Source organism: Neomonachus schauinslandi, chromosome 9, assembly GCF_002201575.2.
Source record: "Neomonachus schauinslandi chromosome 9, ASM220157v2, whole genome shotgun sequence".
Classification (NCBI taxonomy): domain Eukaryota; kingdom Metazoa; phylum Chordata; class Mammalia; order Carnivora; family Phocidae; genus Neomonachus; species Neomonachus schauinslandi.
The window spans coordinates 117,398,212-117,422,932 of record NC_058411.1 but is presented as its reverse complement, the minus strand read 5'-3'; the positions used below and the strand labels follow the sequence as shown (position 1 = coordinate 117,422,932).

Below are 24,721 nucleotides of genomic sequence, written 5' to 3'. Positions count from 1 at the left end.
GGGGCGGCGCGCCGCGGTGGCCGGGCGTCCCGCTTGCGCCCCGCGGAGCCGCGCGCAGACCCGCCGGCCGTCGGGGGCGCGGCGGGCTGCCAAAGCCCACACCTGTCCGGCCGCGGCGGCCGGGAGCCGGTTTGGCGCCGCAGTCCGCGGTATCGGAGGCAGGGAGGGAGAGGAGAGCGGGCGGAGGCGAGGCGCGTGCTCCGGAGGACGCCGCACCCGGCTGGAGGCCCTGGACGCTGCTCCCCAAGCTCCACCGCACCATGGCCCCGAAGCTGCTGCTCTTCCTCTGCCTGTTCTCGGGCTTGCACGCGCGGTAAGTGGCGCCCGGGCCCGGCAGCCCCGGGGCTCTGAGCCGGGCCGGAGGGCGGCGGGGGGCGCTGTCTGCCGGCCAGGAGTCCTGGCGCGCTCCGCCGTCGGCTGGGCTGCGGCGTAGCCCGCTGGGGCCGGGCCAGGAGAAGAGGGGAAGTCGGCCCGCACCTCACCTGTCCCATTGCCCCCTGGACATGGCCATCTGCCACTCCAGGCTGGGTGGCTGCAGCCTTCTCTGCAACCGGGAATGTGGGGACTCTGAGATTAATGGGCTTCTGAAGCTTTTAGGATCTGGTTGTTTTAAGGGGTTTTGAAAACCACTATCATAAAGAACCGGAGGTGTCTACCTCCTATTTACCCTTCCCTACAAATGTTCCAGGGGCTCACACACACACTGGCCGACATTCTGTATAATTTCCATCACTCTGAAATTTCCCAGGACCCAGAAGTCATGATTTCCTAGCTGCCTAGTTTAGATCACACTGGCAAAGAGCATCCAGGCTGGGGCCAGGTGGAAGAGGATTGGAGCAAGGGAAAGAACCCTACTTCTTAGAAAGGATTCCCCTCGACCCAGGCCCTGCAAACACACACTATACACATTGCACCCCTTCTAGATGAGCCACTTTTCACACACACGAACATACACACACTTACCCCATAAAGCAAACATGTTGAAATTGATAATAAGTCTTCTGCCTGGTAACTGTAAGATATTATCTTACCCTAAATACCCTTAACCTGCCTCCTAGAACAGCAACCGGCTAATGGGAGCTTAGAGACGCTCCTGGAAGGGATGAAGATGGCTCATGAGGATGGAAGGGCTGTCGAACCAGATTAAACCCTGTTGCTGTAAATATAACTGGATATTCTGGGTTTGGTTTCTTTAATTCTGTCTCCCAGACTAGATCTCTAGCCCAGAGCCTGCAGACTTTGGAAATCAGAGCAGCTCCATGCCTCTCCTCCTACCCCCATCCCAAGAGTCTTGGGACACCCCTTTCCCCAAAACACTCTTTGTTCATTTCCTGGATCTGGAAGCTAGAGAGCTAGAGAGCCTTCCTATGGGCAGTTAGCCCTGCAGGTGTCAGCAGGCAATGCCAGGTCTTAGATTTTCATTCATACTGGTGAAGTAGGAAGGCACATTAACAAATCTTAGCAGACATAAAGGGACCCCCAATTTCACTCCCCACTTTTGACAGGGGTGCTTGACCCTGACAAAGAAAGCCCTGGTTCTCCCCTCCATACCACTTATCCCTATTAAGAGGTGAGAGTGTGAAAGGCGGACAGTGTGCCAGAGACAGTGTCAGCTGGTGATACACAGGCAGCTCTCTCAACCAGGCATTGTACTCCTTGGGCCTTTCACCTCAAGTTTCTTCCTGTCTAAGGAGAGAGCTAGGGAAGGATATGGAAGTGCACTTTCTGAAGTTGATTCTGCCTGGAACTATCTCTGTTTAGAGGCAGAGAGACCAGCAGATAGCACCAGGCATAATGTAGACGTCTGAAGTATATAATCTCGATCTGAAGTCACATCTGCATGACCTTTCTGTTGCTACCAACTGGATGAAGTGACCTGCATTTCAGAGTTAGATAATTACATATAGTTTAGATTTGTAGCTACTTAACATGCTACAAGGAAAACTGCTTATTGTCCTCATTAGTTTATGTGCTTAGTAGGAAGATATCTTAGTATCTAACATGAAGCAGTCAGGTTTCTAGGGATTCCCGAATACATGTACAATTTCTTGGGATTCCTCATCCTTCCATTTCACCAAGGCAGATGTAATGATTTTAATATGTTCTGTCTTTCGGTTCATTCCCTGGCCTTTATAATAGAGGTTGCATTTCAGTTGAAAAAAAAATCCAAATTTTAAACTAATTGCATTGCTCTATGCCTCTCCTTTGAGAGCGTCTTTGTTCTTTGAATGGGTTTTACAGACATGTAAAATAATCTGAAGTCCAGTGACATCTTTCAAAACTATTATTAATGCTGAGAGCGTTCTCGTTTGCACTCTGGAATGGCGTTCTGGTGTTCAGAATCCCTGGAAAAGGTTCTGAGAGTTGTGCTCTGTGATGATGGCTTGATACCTCCATGGAGAGAAAAACACCCTGTTCTGACACCCATGGATGAGCTTATTATGCATTACAACGCACCACGGCATGCCTGGACCTTGGTGATACCTTGCAGACACTTAACTGCTTTCTGAGGTTTAGGAGCTCCTTTTAATATTTAAAAATACTTCAAACTTTGTCTCTGTCTTTCTAGTTGAAGGGAAGGTGTAAGACCTGAAAATAACACCTGGAGGTTGAGCAGTTCTTTGACAATGACAATACATTGCCGATTTGTTTTTAAGAAAAGCTAATTGCAGTGATGGTATTTAGGATCCAACATTCCTGATAATAGAACACTCATAAAGATTATATATAGCCCACCTAGAAAAGCAGATCATTCTTGTTTTATTCATATTCTAGTGGGTCCTCTGAGACGGGATTTTGTTTTCATGAAAGGGAGGATTTTCCTGTGGGGCTGGTGGTCTGACACTAGCACTGTGAGGCTTCTACTTCATTCCCTGAAGTCCTGCAGCAAACTGACGAAGACCAGGATTGGGAGAAGCTCGGTGTCGGCCTCTAAGGGGACAAGAGTTTCTCTGCCCACACTTTGCCACTGTGCACCCCAACCCAGTCACTGCGCTGCAGGTTCTGGTTTACCTCCTGAAGGGGTGGGAGAGGACCCTGCTGCTTTTCCTTCCTCCTCTCTCCCACTCTCACCTGCCTTGGCCTCTAAGGAAGAAGCTTATGCAATTTCAGGAAAACCCTCTCGTCACCACTAGAGGGAGAATTAGGCTCATTATAATACCTGCTTGTAAACTTGTCTTTCAAAAACGAAGGCTGTGTGTATACAGAAAACTGATGAATAATTAGTGTGCTCAATCTATGTACATATGACCACTGGGGCAATAGAAAATAACAGGGCATGGAGAACATAGTCTGGTCTCTGCTGGTGAGCTATCTTTGGGGGTGGGAGAGGGGAAATAGGGAGAGGAATAAGAGAGAAAGGTAGGGGAGGGGAAGAGAAGAGAGAGAAAGAGGCAGAGAGACAGAAGAGGGAGAGAGGAAAGCACTGTGGTGGAGTTGGAACGTGTCTGGAGAATGTTGTATGTGATTCTGCCAAAGTGATCTGCCCCCTGTCCGTAGCCCCTCCGAATGGTTTTGCTGCAGAATGAATTGCCAGGTCCTGTAGGCAATGATTGCTTCCAGCTAACCATGACTTACAGAACCTGCTTCAACCTAGTCCTTTTTTTCCCAAGATGATAAAATTAATATTCCTGACAATATTTCTGATAAAATATTCTAAAGTGACATTTTAAATTCTATAATGTTATTTGTAAAAGTTCAGTTTTAAAAATAATGAAATGCAGCATATCACTTCTTGTATGTGTCCCAAATTTTGTAGGTTCCTATTGATGGTGAATGTTCAGTGCAAATAAAAACTCACAGCATTTTATAGTTTCTGTGGATGATATATTTTAACCTTCTAGCCAATATATATTCAAGAAATAGAATTATAGTCTAAGATAAGCCTAGGAAAACTTAAATGAAGTCAATCTGCCAGACATATGCCATATACTCATTTTCAAAATCTCATATATATGTATATGTTCAACCAGGACCAGACTATGTGACACAGCCCTAGTCTAGGTTAAGGGTAGTTAACACTCATAAAAATACTGTAATGTATATAATACATGACATATACATATAATTACATATTATATAAAATCATGTATACTATTGTACTATATATGTAACTATGTGATTATAATATTATATATACGATTGTAAGCATTTAAACAAATAGAGATAATGAATTTTTAGAAGTTTCTTCTCTTCCTTTCTTTCATGTTCATTATAGATAATTTAGACAATTCCAAAGATTAACTTAAACTTGTGTCCCAGAGCACAACTTGCCCTGAGATAATGTTAACATTTTGGCTCCTGTTTGGGAAGCTAAACAGAAATGAGCTCATACCAAGTCAGGACAAAAAACCTCAATACAATTTTCTATTCTATATTTTGTTCTCTTTGGTGAAGAAAAAAGTCATTAAGGCATTTATGTTGACAAAGTATAAGGAAACAAGCAAAGTTGTTTGTTGTTTTACAAGTTTTTCTTGCCCTAGTAAATGAAAGTCCACCTGGAAATGCTGCTTTAAGGCAGAAGGAGCCTCTCCTCTTTTCAAGCCTGAATGGCTGTGTTGTTGATTTGGCCTCACTCACTGAGAAAACTAGCTTGTCATTTTGAGGCCTCTCCATTCAAGTACTCCTGTCAGTGTGTATCACCCAGGAGAGGCGGCTGACCTGCTGCACAAGACAAGCTCAGAGATGCTCAAGCATTGGTTTCAACCCGTTTATTCAAGGGCAAATGATTAAGACATATTAGAAAGATTTTAATTTTTAATGTCTGTATTAGCCTGCTCTGTAGGAAATGAATCAGTTTGTGTTGTAAGAGGTAAAATTGCCAGAGGGTATTCGTCAAACACCATCTCTGCTCCTTGTCACCACACATGAGTGCTGGCCAAGCAGACCACCTCATACTGTCCCCATGTCTACCTTGAATGAAGGTTCCCTTCTCCTTAAGAAGCACAAAAGTCAGACTCAGCTATTTTCAGCAAAAGCTAGTCTCACCTTCAACAAAAATGAGGTCTTGGCAGTAGGGTAGAGACAGCATGATAAAGTCACCATCTGACAAACATCTGGAAGGTTTGTGCGTTGACCTTTAGAGGTTCTCAGGGTGGAGCCAAGCAAGGCTGATTGCTTGCTGTTTGATCTCCTGGCATTGATTTGCTTCTCTTCGTGTCTATAGCTTAACATAGACAAGGAATCATTTTGTGACATTTAATGAAAACATTGTAACATGTTAAGAGCAGCGGCATTCCTCCTATTGGATTCTTTCTAAATGGTGTTTTGTTTTCATTTTAGAGGTAATCTATTGATTGGGCTGCGAGTATTGGGGACTGTCTACTTATGTCAGTGGTGCTTGAGTGGGCCAAGCTTAAGACACTTCCTGGAGCCATTGCTACGACTTATACTTCACGCTTTGTGCCATAATTACAGGTCCAGAAAGGCGGAAGAGGATGAATATGAGGATTCATCATCAAACCAAAAGTGGGTCTTGGCTCCAAAATCCCAAGACACTGATGTGACTCTTATTCTCAACAAATTGCTAAGAGAATATGATAAAAAGCTGAGGCCAGATATTGGAGGTGAGTGTTGATGTTTGTTATTCTAATAGAAAATATACTGTGATGATATATTTTTAAAGTTTTTATTTTAAATAATTATAAATTCGCAGGAAGTTGCAAAGATGGTACAGAATCACACAATTTATGAGTGTAATATGATATCAAAACCAGGGAATTGGCATGGGTACAATGTATGTGCATGATTTCATGTCATCTTATTATACGTAGATTTGTGGAAGGACCACCAAAATCAAACTATAGAACTGTTTCATCATCATAAAGACCCCCTTCCTGTGCCTCTTTATAGTTGCACCCACCTCCCTCCTCCAAAATTCCTAAGCCCTGTCAGCCACTATTTGTTATTTCTGTGTTTTGGTCATTTTTAGAATGTCATATACATGCAGCCATTCAGTATGTGACCTTTTTTTTTTTTTAAAGATTTTATTTATTTATTTGAGAGAGAGAGAATGAGAGAGAAAGCATGAGAGAGGGGGGAGGGCCAGAAGGAGAAGCAGACTTCCTGCCGAGCAGGGAGCCTGATGCGGGACTCAATCCTGGGACTCCAGGATCATGATCTGAGCCAAAGGCAGTCACTCAAACAACTGAGCCACCCAGGCACCCTCAGTATGTGACCTTTTGAAATCGGCTTTTCTTCCCTCAGCAAAGTGATTTAGAGATCCATTCAAGTTGTTCTGTGTATTAATAATAGTTTGTTCTTTCTTATTGCTAAGTAATCTTCCATAGGAGGAATATACCACAGTTTGTTTATCCATTCACCTATTGAGGAACATTTTTGTTGCTTCCAGTTTTTGTTTATTACAAATAAAATGACTATGTGCATTTGTATTGAGGTTTTTGTATGGAAATAAGATTTCATTCCCTCGGATGAATGCCCAGGAGTATGATTACTAGGCTTTATGCTGTTTAGTTTTTTAAAGAAACTGCCAAACTTTTTCCCCAAAGTACCTGTACCATTTTCTATTCCCACCAGCCAATGTATAAGAGATCCGGTTTCTCTGTCTTCACCAGCAATGAGTATTATCACTATTTTTTATTTTAGCTGTTCTAATAGGCATAAATCTAATAGGTTGACACCTCATTGTGTTTTGACTTGCATTTTCCTGATGGTTAGTGCTATTGAGCTACTTTTATGTGCTTATTTGCCAGCAATATATCCTCTTCAATGAAATATCTCTTCCTATTAGTTGCCCTTTAAAAATTGGATTATTTTGTTTTATTTTTTCTGTTGAATTATTGAGTTCATATAATCTAGGTATAATTCCTTTGCCAGATGTAGTTTGCAAATATTTTTCTCTCAGTATGTAGCTTGTCTTTTCATTCTCTTAATAAGATCTTTCACAGAGGAAAAGTTTTTTTAATATAGATGAAATTCAACTTACTGATTTTTAAACATTTTTTGGAATATGCTTTTGGAGTAATGACTAAGAACTCTTCATGAAGCCCTAGTTCCTGAAGATTTTCTCCTTTGTTTTCTTCTAAAAGTTTTATAATTTTATGTTTTACATTTAATTCATTATCTGTCTTTATATAAAATCAGTGTGTGAGGTTTAGAGCTAAGTTCCCCCCACCATTTTTTTCCTATGGATATCCAGTCCCTCTATCACCGTTTATTAAAAAGACTGTCTTTCCCCTGTTGAATTGCATTTACACATTTGCCAAAAATCAACTGGCATAGGATATTTCTGGATTCTCTATTTTGTTCTATTTATTTATGTGTCTATCACTGTGTAATACCCACTGTCTTGATTACTATAGTTACATAATAAGTCTTGAAATTGGGTAGATTAATTCAACCTCTTTATTCCTCTTTTTAAAAATTATTTTAACTCTTATAAGCCATTTCTTTTCCATATGAATTTTAGAATTATCTTGCCTATATCTAGAAAAACTCTTCTGCTAAGTCTCTATCTGTTTGGGAAAAATGCCATCTGTACTATGTTGAGTATTCAAATCCACAAATGTGATATGTCTTCCCATTTTAGATCTTCTTTAATTTCTTACATTCAGTGTTTTACAGTTTTTAGTATACAAGTTCTGAATATATTTTGTTAGATTTACACCTAAGTATTACATGTTTTTGGAGTGATTATAAATGGTACTGTATTTTAAAATTTCTTTTTCCCTATGTTCATTGCTAGATATACAGAAATAGAGTTGATTTTTTATATATTGATTTTGTATCCTCTGACTTGCTGAAACTCAGTATTTTAGGAAGTTTTGTGTGTTTGTTTTTTGATAGGTTCCTTGGGATTTTCTGTGTATTCCATCATGTCATATGGGAAATTTTATTTCTTGCTTACCAATCTGTATATCTTTTATTTTAGTTTATTGCCTTATTTCACTGGCTGGAACTTCCAACACTGTGTTGAATAGCAGTGGTGTGAATGGACATCTTGCTTTGTTCTAGATTTTAGAGGAAGGACATTCAGTCTTTCACTATTAAGTGTAATGTTAGCTATATATTTGTATATATTTTTTATCAGAGAGAGTTCCCTCTATTCCTGGTTTTCTGAAAGTCACTTTTTTAAAAATCATGAATGGATGTTGAATTATGCCAAATGCTTTTTCTGCATCAGTAGATGAGATCATGTGACTTTTTTTTTTTTTTAGCCAGTTAATATAGTGGATTAGGTTGAGTGATTTTCAAATATTGAACCAGTCTTGCATCCCTAGAATAAGCCCCACATAGTTATGTATTTGATAATACTCTTTTTAAAAACCTCTTCTTATATATTGCTGAATTCTATTTGCCAATATTTTGTTAAGGATGTTTGCCTCTCTATTCATGAGGAACATTGGTCTGCTGTTTTCTGTTTCTTTTTTCTTTTCTTTTCTTTCTTTTTTTTTTTTTGATAATCTTTGTTTGGTTTTGGTATCAGGTAATACTAGTTCCATAAGATAAGTTAGGAAGTACCCTCTGATCTTCTGTTTTCTGGAAAAGATTGTGCAAAAGTTTGTGTAAACTTCAGTATTTCATAGAATTCTCCAGCAATATTCTCTGAGTCAGGAGATTTCTTTTCTGGAGTTTCATCATTACAAATTAATTTCCTTAATAGATATAAATCTCTTCAACTTATCAATTTTATATTAGGTAAGTTGTGATCATTTGTGCTTTTTAAGAAATTGGTCTACTTCTGGGCGCCTGGGTGGCTCCGTTGGTTAAGCAGACTGCCTTCGGCTCAGGTCATGATCCTGGAGTCCCGGGATCGAGTCCCACATCGGGCTCCCTGCTCAGCAGGGGGTCTGCTTCTCCCTCTGACCCTCCCCCCTCTCATGTGCTCTCTCTCATTCTCTCTCTCAAATAAATAAATAAAATCTTAAAAAAAAAAAGAAATTGGTTTACTTCTTTTAAGATATTAGTTTATATGTATAGAATTTTTCATAATATTCCCTTATAATTCTCTTAATATCTTTATGGCCTATAATATATCCCCTGCTTCATTTCTGATATTAGTAATTTGTGTCATCTTTCTTTTTTCTTTGTCATCTTGCTAGAGGTTTGATTTATCTTTTCAAAGAACTACCTTTTTGTTTCATTGTTTTTCTCATATTGTTTTTCTGTTTTCAATTTCATTAAACTTCTCTTTTATATTTATTATTTGCTTTTTTTCTGTTTGCTTTGGGTTTATTTTGCGTTTCTTCTTTTTTGAGGTAGCACTTAGTTTCTTGACATAAGACTATTTTTTTTTTTTTTGCAAAGACTTACACAAGTTTATTATGGATATATAAAAAATAATAAAATAATAGCATCCATAAATATGAACAGGAAGTATTCTAATGTAAGCAATAGTGCTTTAAATTACACTGCTTTAACTGTTCTTTCACAGATTTTGGTATGTTGAAATTTCATTTTTATTAAGTTCAGTGTATTTGTTTCTCTTGAGATTTTTTTTCCTTAACTCACATTACTTAGAAGTGTATTTTTAGTTTCCAGGTGTTTGGAAGTTTTCCTGTTATCTGTTACTGATTTCTAGTTTGATCCTATTTTAATAAGAGAATATACTCTATATGAGTTAAATTCATTTGAATTTGTTAATCTTTGATTTATGACCCAGAATATGGTCTATTTTGGTGAATGTCCCATAGGCACTTAAAAAGAATGTATATTTTGCTGTTGTTGAATGGATTGAACCTGTTGTTTGATGGTACTCTTGAGTTCTTCCCTATCTTTACTGATTTTCTGTCTGGTCTTTCTATCAATTGTTGTGATAAGTTAACAACAGATAGATCAAAAAGTAGCTTTTGATCCAAGACCACGACAAGAGTGGTGTGTTTGTCCAGGAGAGAATCTCATACAGGTAATCGTATAGGCCATATTCATGATGATGATCAGAGACCAAGGGGGTTGTGGCAGACACATTTTTTATAGGATGAACCCAAGCTTTAGTTTATTTCTTCTTCTCCATGGGGCTCAGTTTCATTTAGAGCCCAGCAGCTTGCCAACTCGCATACTACCCCAGCCACCTTGTTCCTCTGTTTTTCCAAGTTTGAGGCTCAGGTGTCCAATTTATCAGTAGCAGGACATAGAACTACATTGGTTCCAATAGGCATAGAACATCAAAACCCTTGTGGTATAGTGTGCAGGAGGTTTGGAGATGCATGTCATCTCATCTTTACATGCTTCTGTTGCCTTTCCATACAATAAAGGAAAGGGAACAAATTATCTGTAAACTTCCTTCCAGCTTTAAGATATTTATTCAGTAAGCAATACATCTAAATTACCATTGCACAAGGTTCATAAATTCAACTGTCACCACATTTCCCCCTTTATAATTATATAGAGGGTCTATCCAGTGTGAAGAGTGTGCAGCAGTTCTGCACTTATATGGAAAGAGAAAATTGAGAAAATATTGCTAATTTCTTCATTAATTGTCAGACACTGTGCTTGACCCTACAGCAAAGATAAATAAGACTTTTTCCTTGCCCTTCTGGGTAAGTTTAGTCCTTTGCTTATCCCGTGCTATAAATACAGCACTGCACTTTCCATCTATGGTATTCTTCAGTACCACATTTGTCCTCTGAGGTGGAAAATTGGACATGGGTAGAAAGTGGGTGAGCTCGGCTTCCCACCCAGGTCTCTGACGATACCTTGATCATTTAGCCACTTTACTGTAGAAAATGCCAGGCAATCCTATTCATAAAACAGGGAACACCTCTTACACACACACACACCAAAACACTCAGAAGGGGATGTACTAAGGCTTTGTTATGTGCAACAGGCAAGCAGAATTCACAATTCTAAGGATTTTATTTTTCCACTATGTACATAAGAATTGTAAATTTTCTAAGTGAAACAGTGTACTACACACTAAGAAAGAATACTTTTTTAAATGGCAACTTTTCTAAAGCCTTATGTCATCAGAAGGGCTCTGTGGTTTTTGAGCAAAAGATACTTAAAAAACAACTAAATATAAAACCATAAAGCAGGATGCTCCTCTTTTGTTTTATGATTTTAAAGTTCTTCCAAGCACACTGTCATGATCCCTGCGGCAGCAGAGTGACCTGATGAAAGTCTGCAGGATCACTGGTGCAGCTTAGGATTCCTCTTGTCTCATTTAAATGCTAAGTAATGTCTGAGTGGCAGAATCCAGCAACTCACTGATGCTCAATCAGAGTCATTGCCCAAGAACAGCTCTCCTGGTCAAAGATACTGAATTAGACACCATTTTCTTTCATGGTTTAGAAGGGCTCTGCTTTAAAGGACAATTTCCTGTAACAATCTGAATTTCTTTTCTTTTTCTCACTACTTTTATCACTTGTAGCCTATTTATTACAACCATTGTGCCGCTTCCTCAAGGCACAATCAACTTATATTACATAGCATAGTGATATACATGGATTTATCATTAGTTTACTATAATTCCCAGTTTATTTACTCACCTCTCCTACACTCTTCCCCCCTCTCTCAGTCAACCTCTATTTACTGTGCTTTCACTCTGCACCAAGCCCTGGGACATGGATATGTGGGGAGCAAAGCAGATGCTTGGGTTTTCCTAAAGGAGAGGGAAGAGGGTAGGGTCCCTGACTACAAGCATGTAAGAGTCGATATTGGGATATTGGGATTCCCACTTTGGAGTAAGGCAAGCCTGTTTAAGGCACTCTTTAGTTTAAATTCCTTGAAAATTCCACTTTAATCCTAGGATAAAATCCAAGCCCTTAGAATGACATAAAGTGGTAAGCCACTATCTGGCCCTTGCCTACCTCTTTGCTTTTACTTCCTGACACTCCACGTCTCACATGTTATACCCTTTGGGGACACCAAACCTCCTGCTTTCCTTAACTGGATGCTTGCTTTTACTGTTCTCTCATTCCAACATGTGGTTCTCTTAACACCCTTCTCCCTCTTCTGCACTGAGCTCTTTCCTACCTTTCTTCAAGCCGTGAAGTTACCTCCTATTAGAAGCCCTCTTCCATGACCTGTCCCCTTCTCACCTCCCTGCCAGGGTGGATCAAGTGTTTCTCTGAGTTTCTTCTAGCATCATTTTCTCATTTGTGCAATAGGAATAGTACATTTTGAAAGACTGTCTTGAGGATGGCGAAATGTGGTGCAGCCGTGAAATAGTTTCTGCAACACTTTTGTGTACTTTCCACAGTTCTGCAGCTGGGAATTGATCTTCTTTTCCCCCACCCCAGGACACAGTTCCCATTCCTAACTATAGATGCATCAGTTTACGTTGGCTTCTCCCAACATACGTAGTCCAACTGCATCCACAAAGATCCAACATCAGGAAATAAATAAAATGGCTCATCACTGTTATTGTCCACAATAAATAGATGGAATCGAACAGACTCATTTATGTTGCACAGAAGTAACATATCCACATGGAATCCTCTACTTAGTTTTCATAATACAAACTGCGATCATGTTTTAAAAATACTCACTATTTTTCCAGCTATTATCTCTCAACTAACTACTAAATTATGGATGTATCTGTTTTAGTTCTCTGTCTTTAACTATCCCTCATTCTAAGTAATACTTCAGCTATGTCCTTTACTAGTTCAGGGTTATTCAGGGTATCATTTATCTCAGGAACAGATCTTGTCATGTGAGCTCAAAAAGGCTAGAGGAGGATAAACCTTCTAATAAGAGAACTGTGAAAAGGAAAGGAAATGAACCTGAGTGATTTCTCTCCCTTCAGGGTTTGAAGAAATTTGAACCACTGTCTTGAAAATCGAGTATTTCAGAATACAAATTATTTGTCCATAATCTGGACAGTCTATACCAAATACAGTCAGTACTGGGAAAAATAAAAGGTTATGTGTTGGCTTTTAAAGGTGAATGAACACCGAATACATGCACAATGCATAGAAATGACTCATGGACTCATTTAATTTAGGCAGAACATCTGAATAATCTTTTCTTGGCTTTGTCCATGACAAGAGGGATTAATTTTTCTATTCCTCTTCTTCAGGTGTTTGCATATCTGGACTTCTTTTCCAGGCTTTTCTAAAGCTTATTTTCCCAGTTTAGTTAAAACTTCAAAATGAGGAATGATGAGCATCCAGTATGAGAAGAAGCTGGTTGCATGAGTGAGAAGGTGAGGTTTGCACTGCTGTAACTTGCTGGCAGAAGACAGAGGAAGCCCAGCCTCCTCTTCAGTGGGGAGTATCCCCCTGGTGGAGAGGCCACTTGAGCTTCTTTTCTTCACAATTCCCAGAGCTGGACATGGCAGCTGGACACTGATTCAAGAGTACTTAAGTGACAGGGCCAAGTCCTCGCTAGGAGGAGCTCCTGCTCCTTCCAGGGTCACGTTCCTGGATGAGGAAGGGGAGCGAGAGAATGACTCAGTAGTGGGAATATGACCCCAGATAGGTCTGGAGTTAGTTTTGTTGTAGATAATGTTATGTTAAACAACTAAAAGACATAACAAGTGGGCTCTGAAGTATAATTTTTAAAGCACACCTTATCATGTTGCTCTTTAATATCTTTCAGTGCAAAATTATAAGGATAATTGAGTAACTAAAGAACTGTAAAAAGAATGCCTAAAGAATGTTGGCCACAGATGTGATGTCTCTGAGAGAGGCCTGGAGTAGCCAGTAGAAAGGCAGAGCAAACCCTCCTATGTTTCTGGGCTGGTTCCTGATGTGTGTAAATGTGACAACTCCTGTCAGGCCCTGCCATAGGGTTTTGAGAGTTTAAGCTGGATCATAGAATTTGAGAGAATTTTGAAATGTGTGAAGGACTGTACAAACAATCAATTATATTAAGATATGATTTGGGGTGCCTGGGTGGCTCAGATGGTTAAGCGTCTGCCTTCGGCTCAGGTCATGATCCCAGGGTCCTGGGATCGAGCCCCGCGTCAGGCTCCCTGCTCGGCGGGATGCCTGCTTCTCCCTCTTCCACTCCCCCTGCTTGTGTTCCCTCTCTCGCTGTCTCTCTCTGCGTCAAATAAATAAATAAAATCTTTAAGAAAAGAAGAAGAGGCTTAACTGTAGGGGTGTCTGGGTGTCTCAGTTGGTTGAGCATCTGCCTTCAACTCAGGTCATGATCCCAGGGTCCTGGGATCGAGCCCCGCGTCGGGCTCCCTGCTCCGCGGGAAGCCTGCTTCTCCCTCTCCCACTCCCCCTGCTTGTGTTCCCTCTGTGTCTCTCTCTGTCAAATAAATAAATAAAATCTTAAAAAAATATATGATTTATAATGGATATATACAATTGTCCCTCATCCTGATGGTTTTATATTTTAAGAAACAATAAGAGACATAAGGTTTTAATCCGAAGGAATGAAATACACATGTTAAAGTGTAGGTGCTTGTGTGAGGAAGAGAGAGTTGATTTCGGGGTCCCTAAAGCATAGTGACTTGATAGATCACAATCTAAGTGCCTCAGCTTTGGTACTGATTTTCAGATGACCTTTCTAACGGTCTTTTCCTGTCTTACTGCACATCAGATGACTGTCTGAATTGTACATTTAGGTTAGCTTGGTTAGTCTTCATCTAAAACCACAGCCTACTGTGCAGACAGGTGAATTGTCATTTCCCAACAATTACTGTATATCCAGAAAATAATTCAAATATATTCACCCCATTCTCAGAACAGATGTAGGAGGAGAGGAAACAGACATTCTTAATTGCTGTGCTCAAAGTAAAAGCTATTACTGTAGACTTAGTTAACTGATTTTCTCACAAAGTTAATTCAAATGCATAGGGAGGTGGAGAACAAATTTTGTGGAGAAATTATACCTGTCATCTCTATGGGAGAGTAATTAGGCATCCAGAGGACGCTGGGTTAAGACCCATTACCTCATGTAAGACCTACATGTTGGTAGGTGACCCTTCCCCTCATAATCCTTACCATTTGGGGCAGTGATCCTTTTCACACATATACCTTAGCACTTGGGATTTCACCATGGCACTCTACCTAAGGCAGAATTCTGTGTAAGGCAAGGCTGTATGAGAGCATATGCCTATAGTTTGGTTCATTAAAAAAGATTTTTTTGCTAGGCTATATTTTTCTTGTAGGAGACATATAATGAGATCTCAATGTATAAGTATTTTTTTTTTATCTGTAATTTGGTAAATAACTCCAATAACATGTCCCTAGGAATAATCTAATGACTGGACTTGATTTGAATATGCAATTCAGTTTATAGAATAACAAGTGATCTGTTTCTTATGTTTATTCATTACCACTGCAGGAATTGAGCAAAATAGCTTCATGTGGCTTAGAGAGAGTTTGAATGAGAAAAGAGCTAGACTCAAATAATGGGTTCTTCTACCAGTTGTCAGCAGATTCACTTAGAGATACAAACTCACTGACCTGTGGGTTTCCATCTCTAAATGGGTTAATTAAAACTATATCCAAGTCTTGTTGTAAGAATTGTAGATTATAACACCTGACCCATAGAGAGAGGACAGAACGTGTCATCTGCCTTCCACCCACTCTATTCCTAGACCTACACACCGTGTTGGCTGCTTGTTCCGCCTGGTTTATGAGTAGTGAAATAGAAGTCGCAGCCAGTTCCACTGTCATAAAAGCTTTGTCTTAGATCGAGATTTCTGTTCAGCTGTCGGCATTTCATCAGTATGTAATTAACATCCTGATCCAAAATATCTTACAGATCCTTTTATAAAGTATTACTGTGCCCATACTGATTAGGTTGTTATCCTACTAATTCACATTTGAGGGACAAATGCAGATGTGAGAATCATAGTTTCATAGAATATCATGGCTTGAAAGGATTCTAAAGGAAACCTGTCCAACAGTTTACAAATCTGGCTTTATATCAGGATTACCTTGGGAGCTCTTTAAAACACAGAGCTCAGGGCCCAACCCCAAGACCTACTATGGAATATTATTTTTCTGTTTTCTAGTTCACCGATTTTCACTTAGATCTGTATTATTACCATTCTTCTGCTTGCTTTGAATTTAGTTTGCTTTATTTTTAGTTTCTTAAAGTGGAAGATGAAGTCATAGATTTGAGACCTTCTTACCTAATTTTAGTGTTTAGTGCTATAAATTCCTCCTAAGCAATACTATAGTGACATTCCACAAATTTCAGTGTTTTGATTTCATTTACATTCAATAAAGAAAACCCTACTAGTTTCCTTTTTGATTTCTTCTTTCACCCATGCATGGTGTTCATTTAGATGTGTGGTATTCACTTTCCAAATATTTGAGATTTTTCCAGTTATCTTTCTGTTACTGATTTCTAATTAAAATCCACTGTAGTCAATGAACATACTTTGTGTAACTTAGATCCTTTCAAATTTACTGAGACTTGGTTCATGGCCCAGAATATGATCTATATTGGTGCACACTTGGAAAGAACGTATTCTGTTATTGTGAGGTGGAATGTTGTGTAATTAGATTAAGTGAAGTTAGTTCATATTTTTATAAAGATCTACTTGCTGAGGGGCGCCTGGGTGGCTCAGTCGGTTAAGCGGCTGCCTTCGGCTCAGGTCATGATCCCAGGGTCCTGGGATCGAGCCCTGTGTCGGCCTCTGCTTCTCCCTCTCCCTCTGCCTGCCTCTCTGCCTACTTGTGCTATCTATCTATCAAATAAATAAAATCTTTAAAAAAAAAAAAGATCTACTTGCTGATTTAATTTTTTTGTTATTGAAGTATAGTTAACATATAATGTTACATTAGTTTCAGGTGTACAATGTAGTGCAGTGCTTACCACAATAAGCATAGTTACCATGTGTCACCATACAACACTAATATTATTGACTATATTCCCTATGCTGTACTTTTCATCCTCATGACTTATTTATTACTGACTGATTTTTTAAAACCTATTTTTATCAATTATTCAGGGTAGGGTATTGAAATCTCTGGCAATAACTATGGGTCTGTCCATTTCTTTTTATAGTTCTATCAGTGTTTGAATCATGAATTTTGAAACAATGATATTAGGGGTAGAAGCATTTAGGATTTTTATGTCCTTTTGATTAATTGACCACATCATCATTAGAAAATGAATATCCTTGTACCTAGCAATATTCTTTTTTGTGAAATCTACTTTGTCTGATGTTAAAATAGACACTCCAGCTTTCTTTTGCCTAGTTTTAGTATGGTATAGATATTTCCATTCTTTTATTTACAAACTATATTCCTCATTAGATTTAAAGTGTGCTTCTTGTAGGCATCTTATAGATTGGTTTTGCTTTCCTAACATTCAGTCCATCAATCTCTTCATTCTAATTGGAGTCTTTAGACCATTTACATTTATTGTAATGATTGTTGTGGTTAAATTTAAACCTGTCACCTTTTTATTAGTTTTCTATAGATCCTGTCTGTTGTTCCTTTTCTCCTCTTTTTATGATTCTCTCTTATTTCCTTTGTTATTGTCTATAACCCTTTATGATGCCATTTTAGTGGTTGTACTAAAGGTTTGTAGTATAATTTTTAACTTATCACAGTCTACCTCCAGGTGATTTTATACCAGTTTACATATAGTACAAATGTGTGTGGATACATATTTCTGTCCTTTATCATTTTCCTTCTACTTGAAGAACTTCCTTTGATTTTTCTTTTAGTATGAGTCTATTATGATGAGTTCTTTCAGCATTTGTAAACCTGAAAATATTTTTAGTTTACTTTTTTAAAAAAATCTTTATTGAGATATAATTCATATACTACAAAATTCATCCAGTTAAAGTATACAATTCAGTGGTTTTATATTTATTTATTTATTTGTTTTTATTCATATATTTGAGAGCCAATGAGTGAGAGAGCATGAGCAGGGGGAGGGGCAGGGGTGAGGTGAGAAGCAGACTCCCCACTGAGCAGGGAGCCCCAACTCAGGGCCCTGGGATCATGACCTGAGCTGAAGGAAGAAGCTTAACCAACTGAGTCACCCAGGTGTCCCTCAGGGGTTTTTAAATGTTCACAAAGTTGTGCTGCCATGATTTAGTTGGAGAACATTTTCTTTTCCTTTTTTTTAAGATTTATTTATTTGAGAGAGAGAAAAAGAGAGGGAAATTGCACAAGTGGGGGGGGAGGGAGAGAGGGGAAGCAGACCCCCTGCTGAGTGGAGAACCTGATGTGGGACTTGATCTCAGGACCCTGAGATCATGACCTAAGCTGAAATCAAGAGTTGGACGCTTAATCAGATGAGCCACCCAGGCACCCCTAGGTTGAGAACATTTTCATCATCCCCCCAAAAGACAAGTATCTATTAGAAGTCACTGTTCATTGTTACAACCTCCCACTTTGGACAGTAGGCAACCAGTAATCTAATTTACATCTCTTATGATTTGCCTATTCTGGACTTCACATATAAGTGGAATCAGAATATGTGCATTTTTGTGACTGGCTTCTATTACTTAGCATAATTTTTAAGGTTCATTTATATGATAGCAGGTATCAGTATTTCATTATTTCTATTAATAATATTTTATTGTATGGCTATATTTTGTTCTTCCCTTCATCAATTAATAATAACAAAACTCAATAAGGCATTAAGGTTGTTTTCACTTTTGGCTGGTTTTAATATGCTGCTATGAATATGTGTGTATTTTGTGTGGACATATATTTTCATTTCTTATACATGTAGAAGTGGAATTTTTTTTATTATGTTCAGTTAGCCAACATATAGTACATTATTAGGTTTTTTTTTGAGATTTTATTTATTTATTTGACAGAAAGAGAGCACACAAGCAGGGGGAGCTGCAGAGGGAGAGGAGTTTTAGTACATCATTGGTTTTTGATGTAGTGTTCAATGATTCATTAGTTGCATGTAACACCCAGTGCTCCTTGCAACATGTGCCCTCCTTAATACCCATCAGCCAGCTTCTGCATCCCCCACCCCCCTCCCTTCTGTAATCCTCAGTTTGTTTCCCAGAGTCCAGAGTCTCTCATGGTTTGTCTCCCTCTCTGATTTTTATACTTTAATAGAATTATATTAAAAATCAATAATAGAAAGAAATTTGGTAAATTCACAAAGATGTGGAAAATAAACAATGCACTTATAATAAACAATAGGTGGAAAAAGAAATCACTCAGAAATTTTTCACCCATTGTTTATTTGAAGTGCATTGTTTATTTTCCACATATTTGTGAATTCATGGAATTGCTGAGTGATTTATTTTTTCCACCCATTGTTTATTTAAAAGTGCATTATTTTCACATACTTGTGAATTTACCAAATTTCTTTCTGTTACTGGTTTCTGATATAATTCTATTATAGTTGAAGAACGCATTTTGCATGATTTCAGTCCTTTTACATCTATCAAGGCTTGTTTTATAGAATATATTATTCTAGCGTGTTCTATGTACACCTATGAAAAATACATATTCTGCTATTGTTTGGTAGAGTGTTCTATAGAAGTCTGTTAAGTCTTGTCATTTTGTAGTGTTCGTCAAGTTCTCTGTTTCCCTGTCATTTGCTGTCTAATTATTCTATCCATTATTGAAAGTAGAAAATTGAAGTAAAGTATGATATATTGAATTATTTCTTACTTCTTTCAATTCCATTAGTTTTGTTCTTTATGTAATTTTGGGCTGTGTTAATAGTGCTAGTTACTGTATTTACCAGTATATTGACTCTTCATAATTATAAAATATTCCTCTTTATCTCTAATAGCATTTTTTATTTAAAGTATTTTGTCTAATATTATTATAGGTATTTCAATTTCTTACAGTGCTGTTTGCATCATACATCCTTTTCCATCTTGTTGATTTCAAACTATTTGTATCTTAGAATCTAGCATGTTTCTCCAGAACCAAGAAAGTATTGGGTCTTGTTTTTATATTCATTTGGATTGTACTATTTAATCATTTTACATTTAATGATATTATTAATACAGTTAGACTTCTGACATTTTGCTTTTTGTTTTCTGTCTCAAGTTCATTTGTTTGCTTGCTTGTTTGTTTATTTAAGTATTTTCTTTGGCTTCCTTTACTACTTTCTTTTATATTAAATGAATATTTCGTGGTATAATATTTTAGTATCTTTAATGACTTTTAAAAAAACTTAATTTTTTCAAGAGCACTTTTGTGTTTAAAACAAAATTGAGAGGAAAGTACAGAGATTTCCCATATACCTCCTGTTCCCACACATGCATAGCTTTGCCCATTATCAACATCACCACAAGAATGGTATACTTTTCTAAAGATAAGCCAACACTGATGCATCATGGATAGAGATCACAGTTTATCTTAGGGTTCACTCTTTGTGTTATACATTCTGTGGGTTTGGACAAATGTATAATGACGTGTATCCATCATTATAATAGCATGCAGAGTATTTTCACTGCCTTAAAAATCCTCTGTGTTCTATTTATTCTTCTCCCTCCCCTACACTAGCAACCACTGATCTTTTACTGTGTCCATAGTTTTGCCTTTCCAGAATGTCATATAGTTGGAATCATACCGTATGTAGCTTTTTCAGATTGGCTTCTTTCACTTAGTAATATGCATTCAGGGTTTCTTCGTATCTGTTTATGGCTTGATAGCTTATTTCTTTTTTGTGCTGAGTAATACGCATCTGGATATACTGCAATTCATCCATTAACCTACTGAGGGACATCTTGGTTGTTTCCAAGTTTTGGAAATTGTTAATAAAGCTGCTATAAATATTCCTGTGTAGGTTTTTATGTAGATCAATGATTTTTAATTATATATATTTTTATTTTCTTAGTATTTGCAAGCCTATTACAATATACATCTTATCAAAATCTTTTCTACTCTAAACAATATCTACCTTAGATCTTACTAATTAACACAAATTAAATATAGAAATTTACTCTAGTAGCTTCATTCACTCACCCATTTTTATGCTATTATAAACATATGTATTATAAACCCAATAATTTATTCTTCAAATTATTATTTTATATAATTTTATGTCTTTTAAATTGTATTTACTATTTAAATGCTATACTTATCATTTCTGATTCTTGTCATTTCTCCCTGTTAGAGCTGTCATCTGAAATTATTACCTATTCTAATAAAGCTATATTCCCACCACGCTCTTATTGTTAAACATATCACTTGTCTTTTTGTTATTGTTAAATGTATTTCATCACATATATTTGTTGACAAATATAAATATATTTGTTACATATATTTTGTTATTTTAAAATTTATTTCTTGTTATAGTCCTAACAATACAATTGTATATGTACTATTTTTTGGAATTACTTTTTAAGTTAGTTAGGAAGAAAGCAGAGAAGATATTTGCAATTATGCTTTTTTAAAAATAATTGTCTACATAATTATCTTTATCAGCTTTGTGGGTTTTTGTTTTTGTTTTTGTTTTTGTTTTTTATTTGAATTTTTGTCTGGGATTGTTTGCTTTTCACCTGAAGAAGTATTTTAGTGTTTCTTATAAGGCAGGTCTGCTAGCAAAGAATTTCTCTCAGTATTTGTTTCCTGAAATATCCTTATTTTGCCTTTATTTTGAAAGATAATCTTTTTTTTATATTCAGCACTCTGACTATGTCATCCCACTGCTTTCTGCCTTTGTTTTTGATGAGAAGTCAGCTTTTAATTTAATTGAAATTTCCTTGTATATGATGAGTTATTTTTCTCTTTCTGTTTTCAGCATTTTATTTTTGAGTTTCAACAGTTGAGTATTATTTGTATGGATGTGGATTTCTTTGTGTTTATCTTACTTGGAGTTAAGTTTCTTGAGCATGTAGATAAATGTTTCTTATCTAATTTGGGAAGATTTTAAATCTTATTTTGTTGAATATATTTTCTGCCCCTTTCTCTTTCTGATATTCCCATTATGCATATATTGGTGTGTTTGGTTGTATCCTTCATTTCTCTGAATCTTTGTTGATTTTTTTATTTTTTTTTCCTTTCTGTTCTTTAGATCCCTTTCTCTCTACTGATTTAACCTCAAGGTTGGTGATTCTTCTATCAACTCATATCTACTGTTGAGTCTCTCCAGTGAATTTTTATTTTGGTTATTATTCTTTTCCCTTTTGGAATTTCCATTTGGTTCTTTGTTATCTTTTCTCTATTGATATTCTCTATTCCATGAGACTTTGTTATCATATTCCTTTAATTCTTTAGATATGGTTTCCTTTAATTCTTTGAACATATTTAGTTTATAATAGATGTTTTGAAGTCTTTGTCTGTTAAGTCCAGTATCTGAAACCCCTGAAGAGTAAGTGCCTACATTTTTTTTTTCCTCCTTGTTTGGGTCACACTTTTCTGTTTGTCCATAATTTTTTTTTGAAAACTTTACACTTTAGATAATATATTATGGCAACTCTGAATACTAATCCTCCATCATTTAAGCATTGATATTGTTTTTGTTTGTTAGGTCCTTTATTTATTAGTCTAGTGATTTACCTGTATTAACTCTGAGAATTATATTCCACCCCCATCCCAGAGAGTAGGTAACCAGTGATGTCTCTGCTCACATTTTTTCCCCCATTTAGCTTAGTAACCTAGTGGTTGAGTTTTGCCTGAGTCACAGATCTACTACTTATTGGCCAATAGGTGTCCTTAAGTCCCCTTTTCCAGTTAGATTTTTTATGAGAGGATGTCTTTGTGAGTTGGAGGCTACTCTCAAAGTTTTGAAATTTTACATTTTACCACATGTTCAGCTAGGAACTAGTAGGTTGGATATCCACCCCTCCCTCCCCCCACACATCACTCCTGAGATGTTGCAGCCTTTGTCATACACAGTCTTCCAGACTTCCAAGTATGCAAATGGTTTTATTTAAAGTCTGATTTCCTTAAGAATCACCCCTGGGTCAGAGTACTTTGTTCCTCAGCCAGTGTTTGGTCAGTGGTTGTCTTTAAGCCCTTGTGCAATTGAGGCTTCCAACCTTTACTGATGTATCTGTTTTTATGGCTTGGGGAATGTTTTCAGTATGTTCATATTTTGCTCTGATTATTCCTGAGTAGATATAGCTTAACACATATTAATGGAATTTCTGATGCCCAATGTTGACTGTGGTTCCACAAGAGCACTCTTTATAGGTGCCTCTTGTTCTGATTCTCTTTGTTAAACTTCTGGCTGCTCTGTTATTATTATTTTTTATCTTTTTTTATTCTTATGTTAATCCCCATACATTACATCATTAGTTTTAGATGAAGTGTTCCATGATTCATTGTTTGTGCATAACACCCAGTGCTCCACGCAGAATGTGCCCTCCTCAATACCCACCATCAGGCTAACCCATCCTCCCACCCCCTTCCCCTCTAGAACCCTCAGTTTGTTTTTCAGAATCCATCGTCTCTCATGGTTCGTCTACCCCTCCGATTTCCCCCGCTACATTCTTCCCCTCCCGCTACCTTCTTCTTCTTCTTTTTTTTTTCTTAACATATATTGCATTATTTGTTTCAGAGGTACAGATCTGAGATTCAACAGTCTTGCACAATTCACAGCGCTTACCAGAGCACATAACTTCCCCAGTGTCTATCACCCAGTCACCCAATCCCTCCCACCCCACCCCCCACTCCAGCAACCCTCAGTTTGTTTCCTGCAATTAAGAATTCCTCATAGGGCGCCTGGGTGGCTCAATTGGTTAAGCAACTGCCTTTGGCTCAGGTCATGATCCTGGAGTCCCAGGATCGAGTCCCGCATCAGGCTCCCTGCTCGGCAGGGAGTCTGCTTCTCCCTCTGACCCTCCTCCCTCTCATGCTCTCTGTCTCTCATTCTCTCTGTCTCAAATACATAAATAAAATCTTTAAAAAAAAAAAGAATTCCTTATATCAGTGAGATCACATGATACATGTCTTTATCTGTTTGACTTATTTCACTCAACATAATACCCTCCAGTTCCATCCACGTCATTGCAAATGGCAAGATCTCATTCCTTTTGATGGCTGCATAATATTCCATTGTATATATGTACCACCTCTTCTTTATCCACTCATCTGTCGATGGACATCTTGGCTCTTTCCACAGTTTGGCTATTGTGGACATTGCTGCTATAAACATCGGGGTGCACATATCCCTTCGGATCCCTACTTTTGTATCTTTGGGGTAAATACCCAGTAGTGCAATTGCTGGATCATATGGTAGCTCTATTTTCAACTTTTTAAGGAACCTCCATACATTTTTCGAGAGTGGCTGCACCAGGTTGCATTCCCACCAACAGTGTAGGAGGGTTCCCCTTTCTCCGCATCCCCGCCAACATCTGTCCTTTCCTGACGTGTTAATTTTAGTCATTCTGACTGGTGTGAGGTGGTATCTCATTGAGGTTTTGATTTGGATTTCCCTGATGCGGAGCAATATTGAGCACTTTTTCATGTGTCTGTTGGCCATTTGGATGTCTTCTTTGGAAAAATGTCTGTTCATGTCTTCTGCCCATTTCTTGATTGGATTCTTTGTTCTTTGGGTGTTGAGTTGGATGAGTTCTTTATAGATTTTGGATACTAGCCCTTTATCTGATATGTCATTTGCAAATATCTTCTCCCATTCTGTCGGTTGTCTTTTGGTTTTGTTGACTGTTTCCTTTGCTTTGCAAAAGCTTTTTATCTTGATGAAGTCCCAATAGTTCATTTTTGCCCTTGCTTCCCTTGCCTTTGGCGATGTTTCTAGGAAGAAGTTGCTTCGGCTGAGGTCAAAGAGGTTGCTGCCTGTGTTCTGCTTTAGGATTTTGTTGGACTCCTGTCTCACATTGAGGTCTTTCAACCATTTGGAGTCTATTTTTGTGTGTGGTGTAAGGAAATGGTCCAGTTTCATTCTTCTGCATGTGGCTGTCCAATTTTCCCAACACCATTTGTTGAAGAGACTGTCTTTGTTCCAT

The 24,721-nt window shown here is 37.9% G+C and overlaps 1 protein-coding gene across 1 annotated transcript in view; it reads left to right on the top strand.

The window, feature by feature from the left end:
• Positions 1-191: 191 nt before the first annotated feature.
• GABRG3 (gamma-aminobutyric acid type A receptor subunit gamma3) overlaps positions 192-24,721 on the top strand; it is a 756,122-nt gene continuing 731,592 nt past the window's right edge. The window contains exons 1-2 of the mRNA XM_044917764.1: positions 192-313; positions 5,416-5,564. Coding sequence (XP_044773699.1) covers positions 261-313; positions 5,416-5,564 — 202 coding nt within the window. The 5' untranslated portion in view covers positions 192-260. The remainder of the gene's footprint in view (positions 314-5,415; positions 5,565-24,721) is intronic.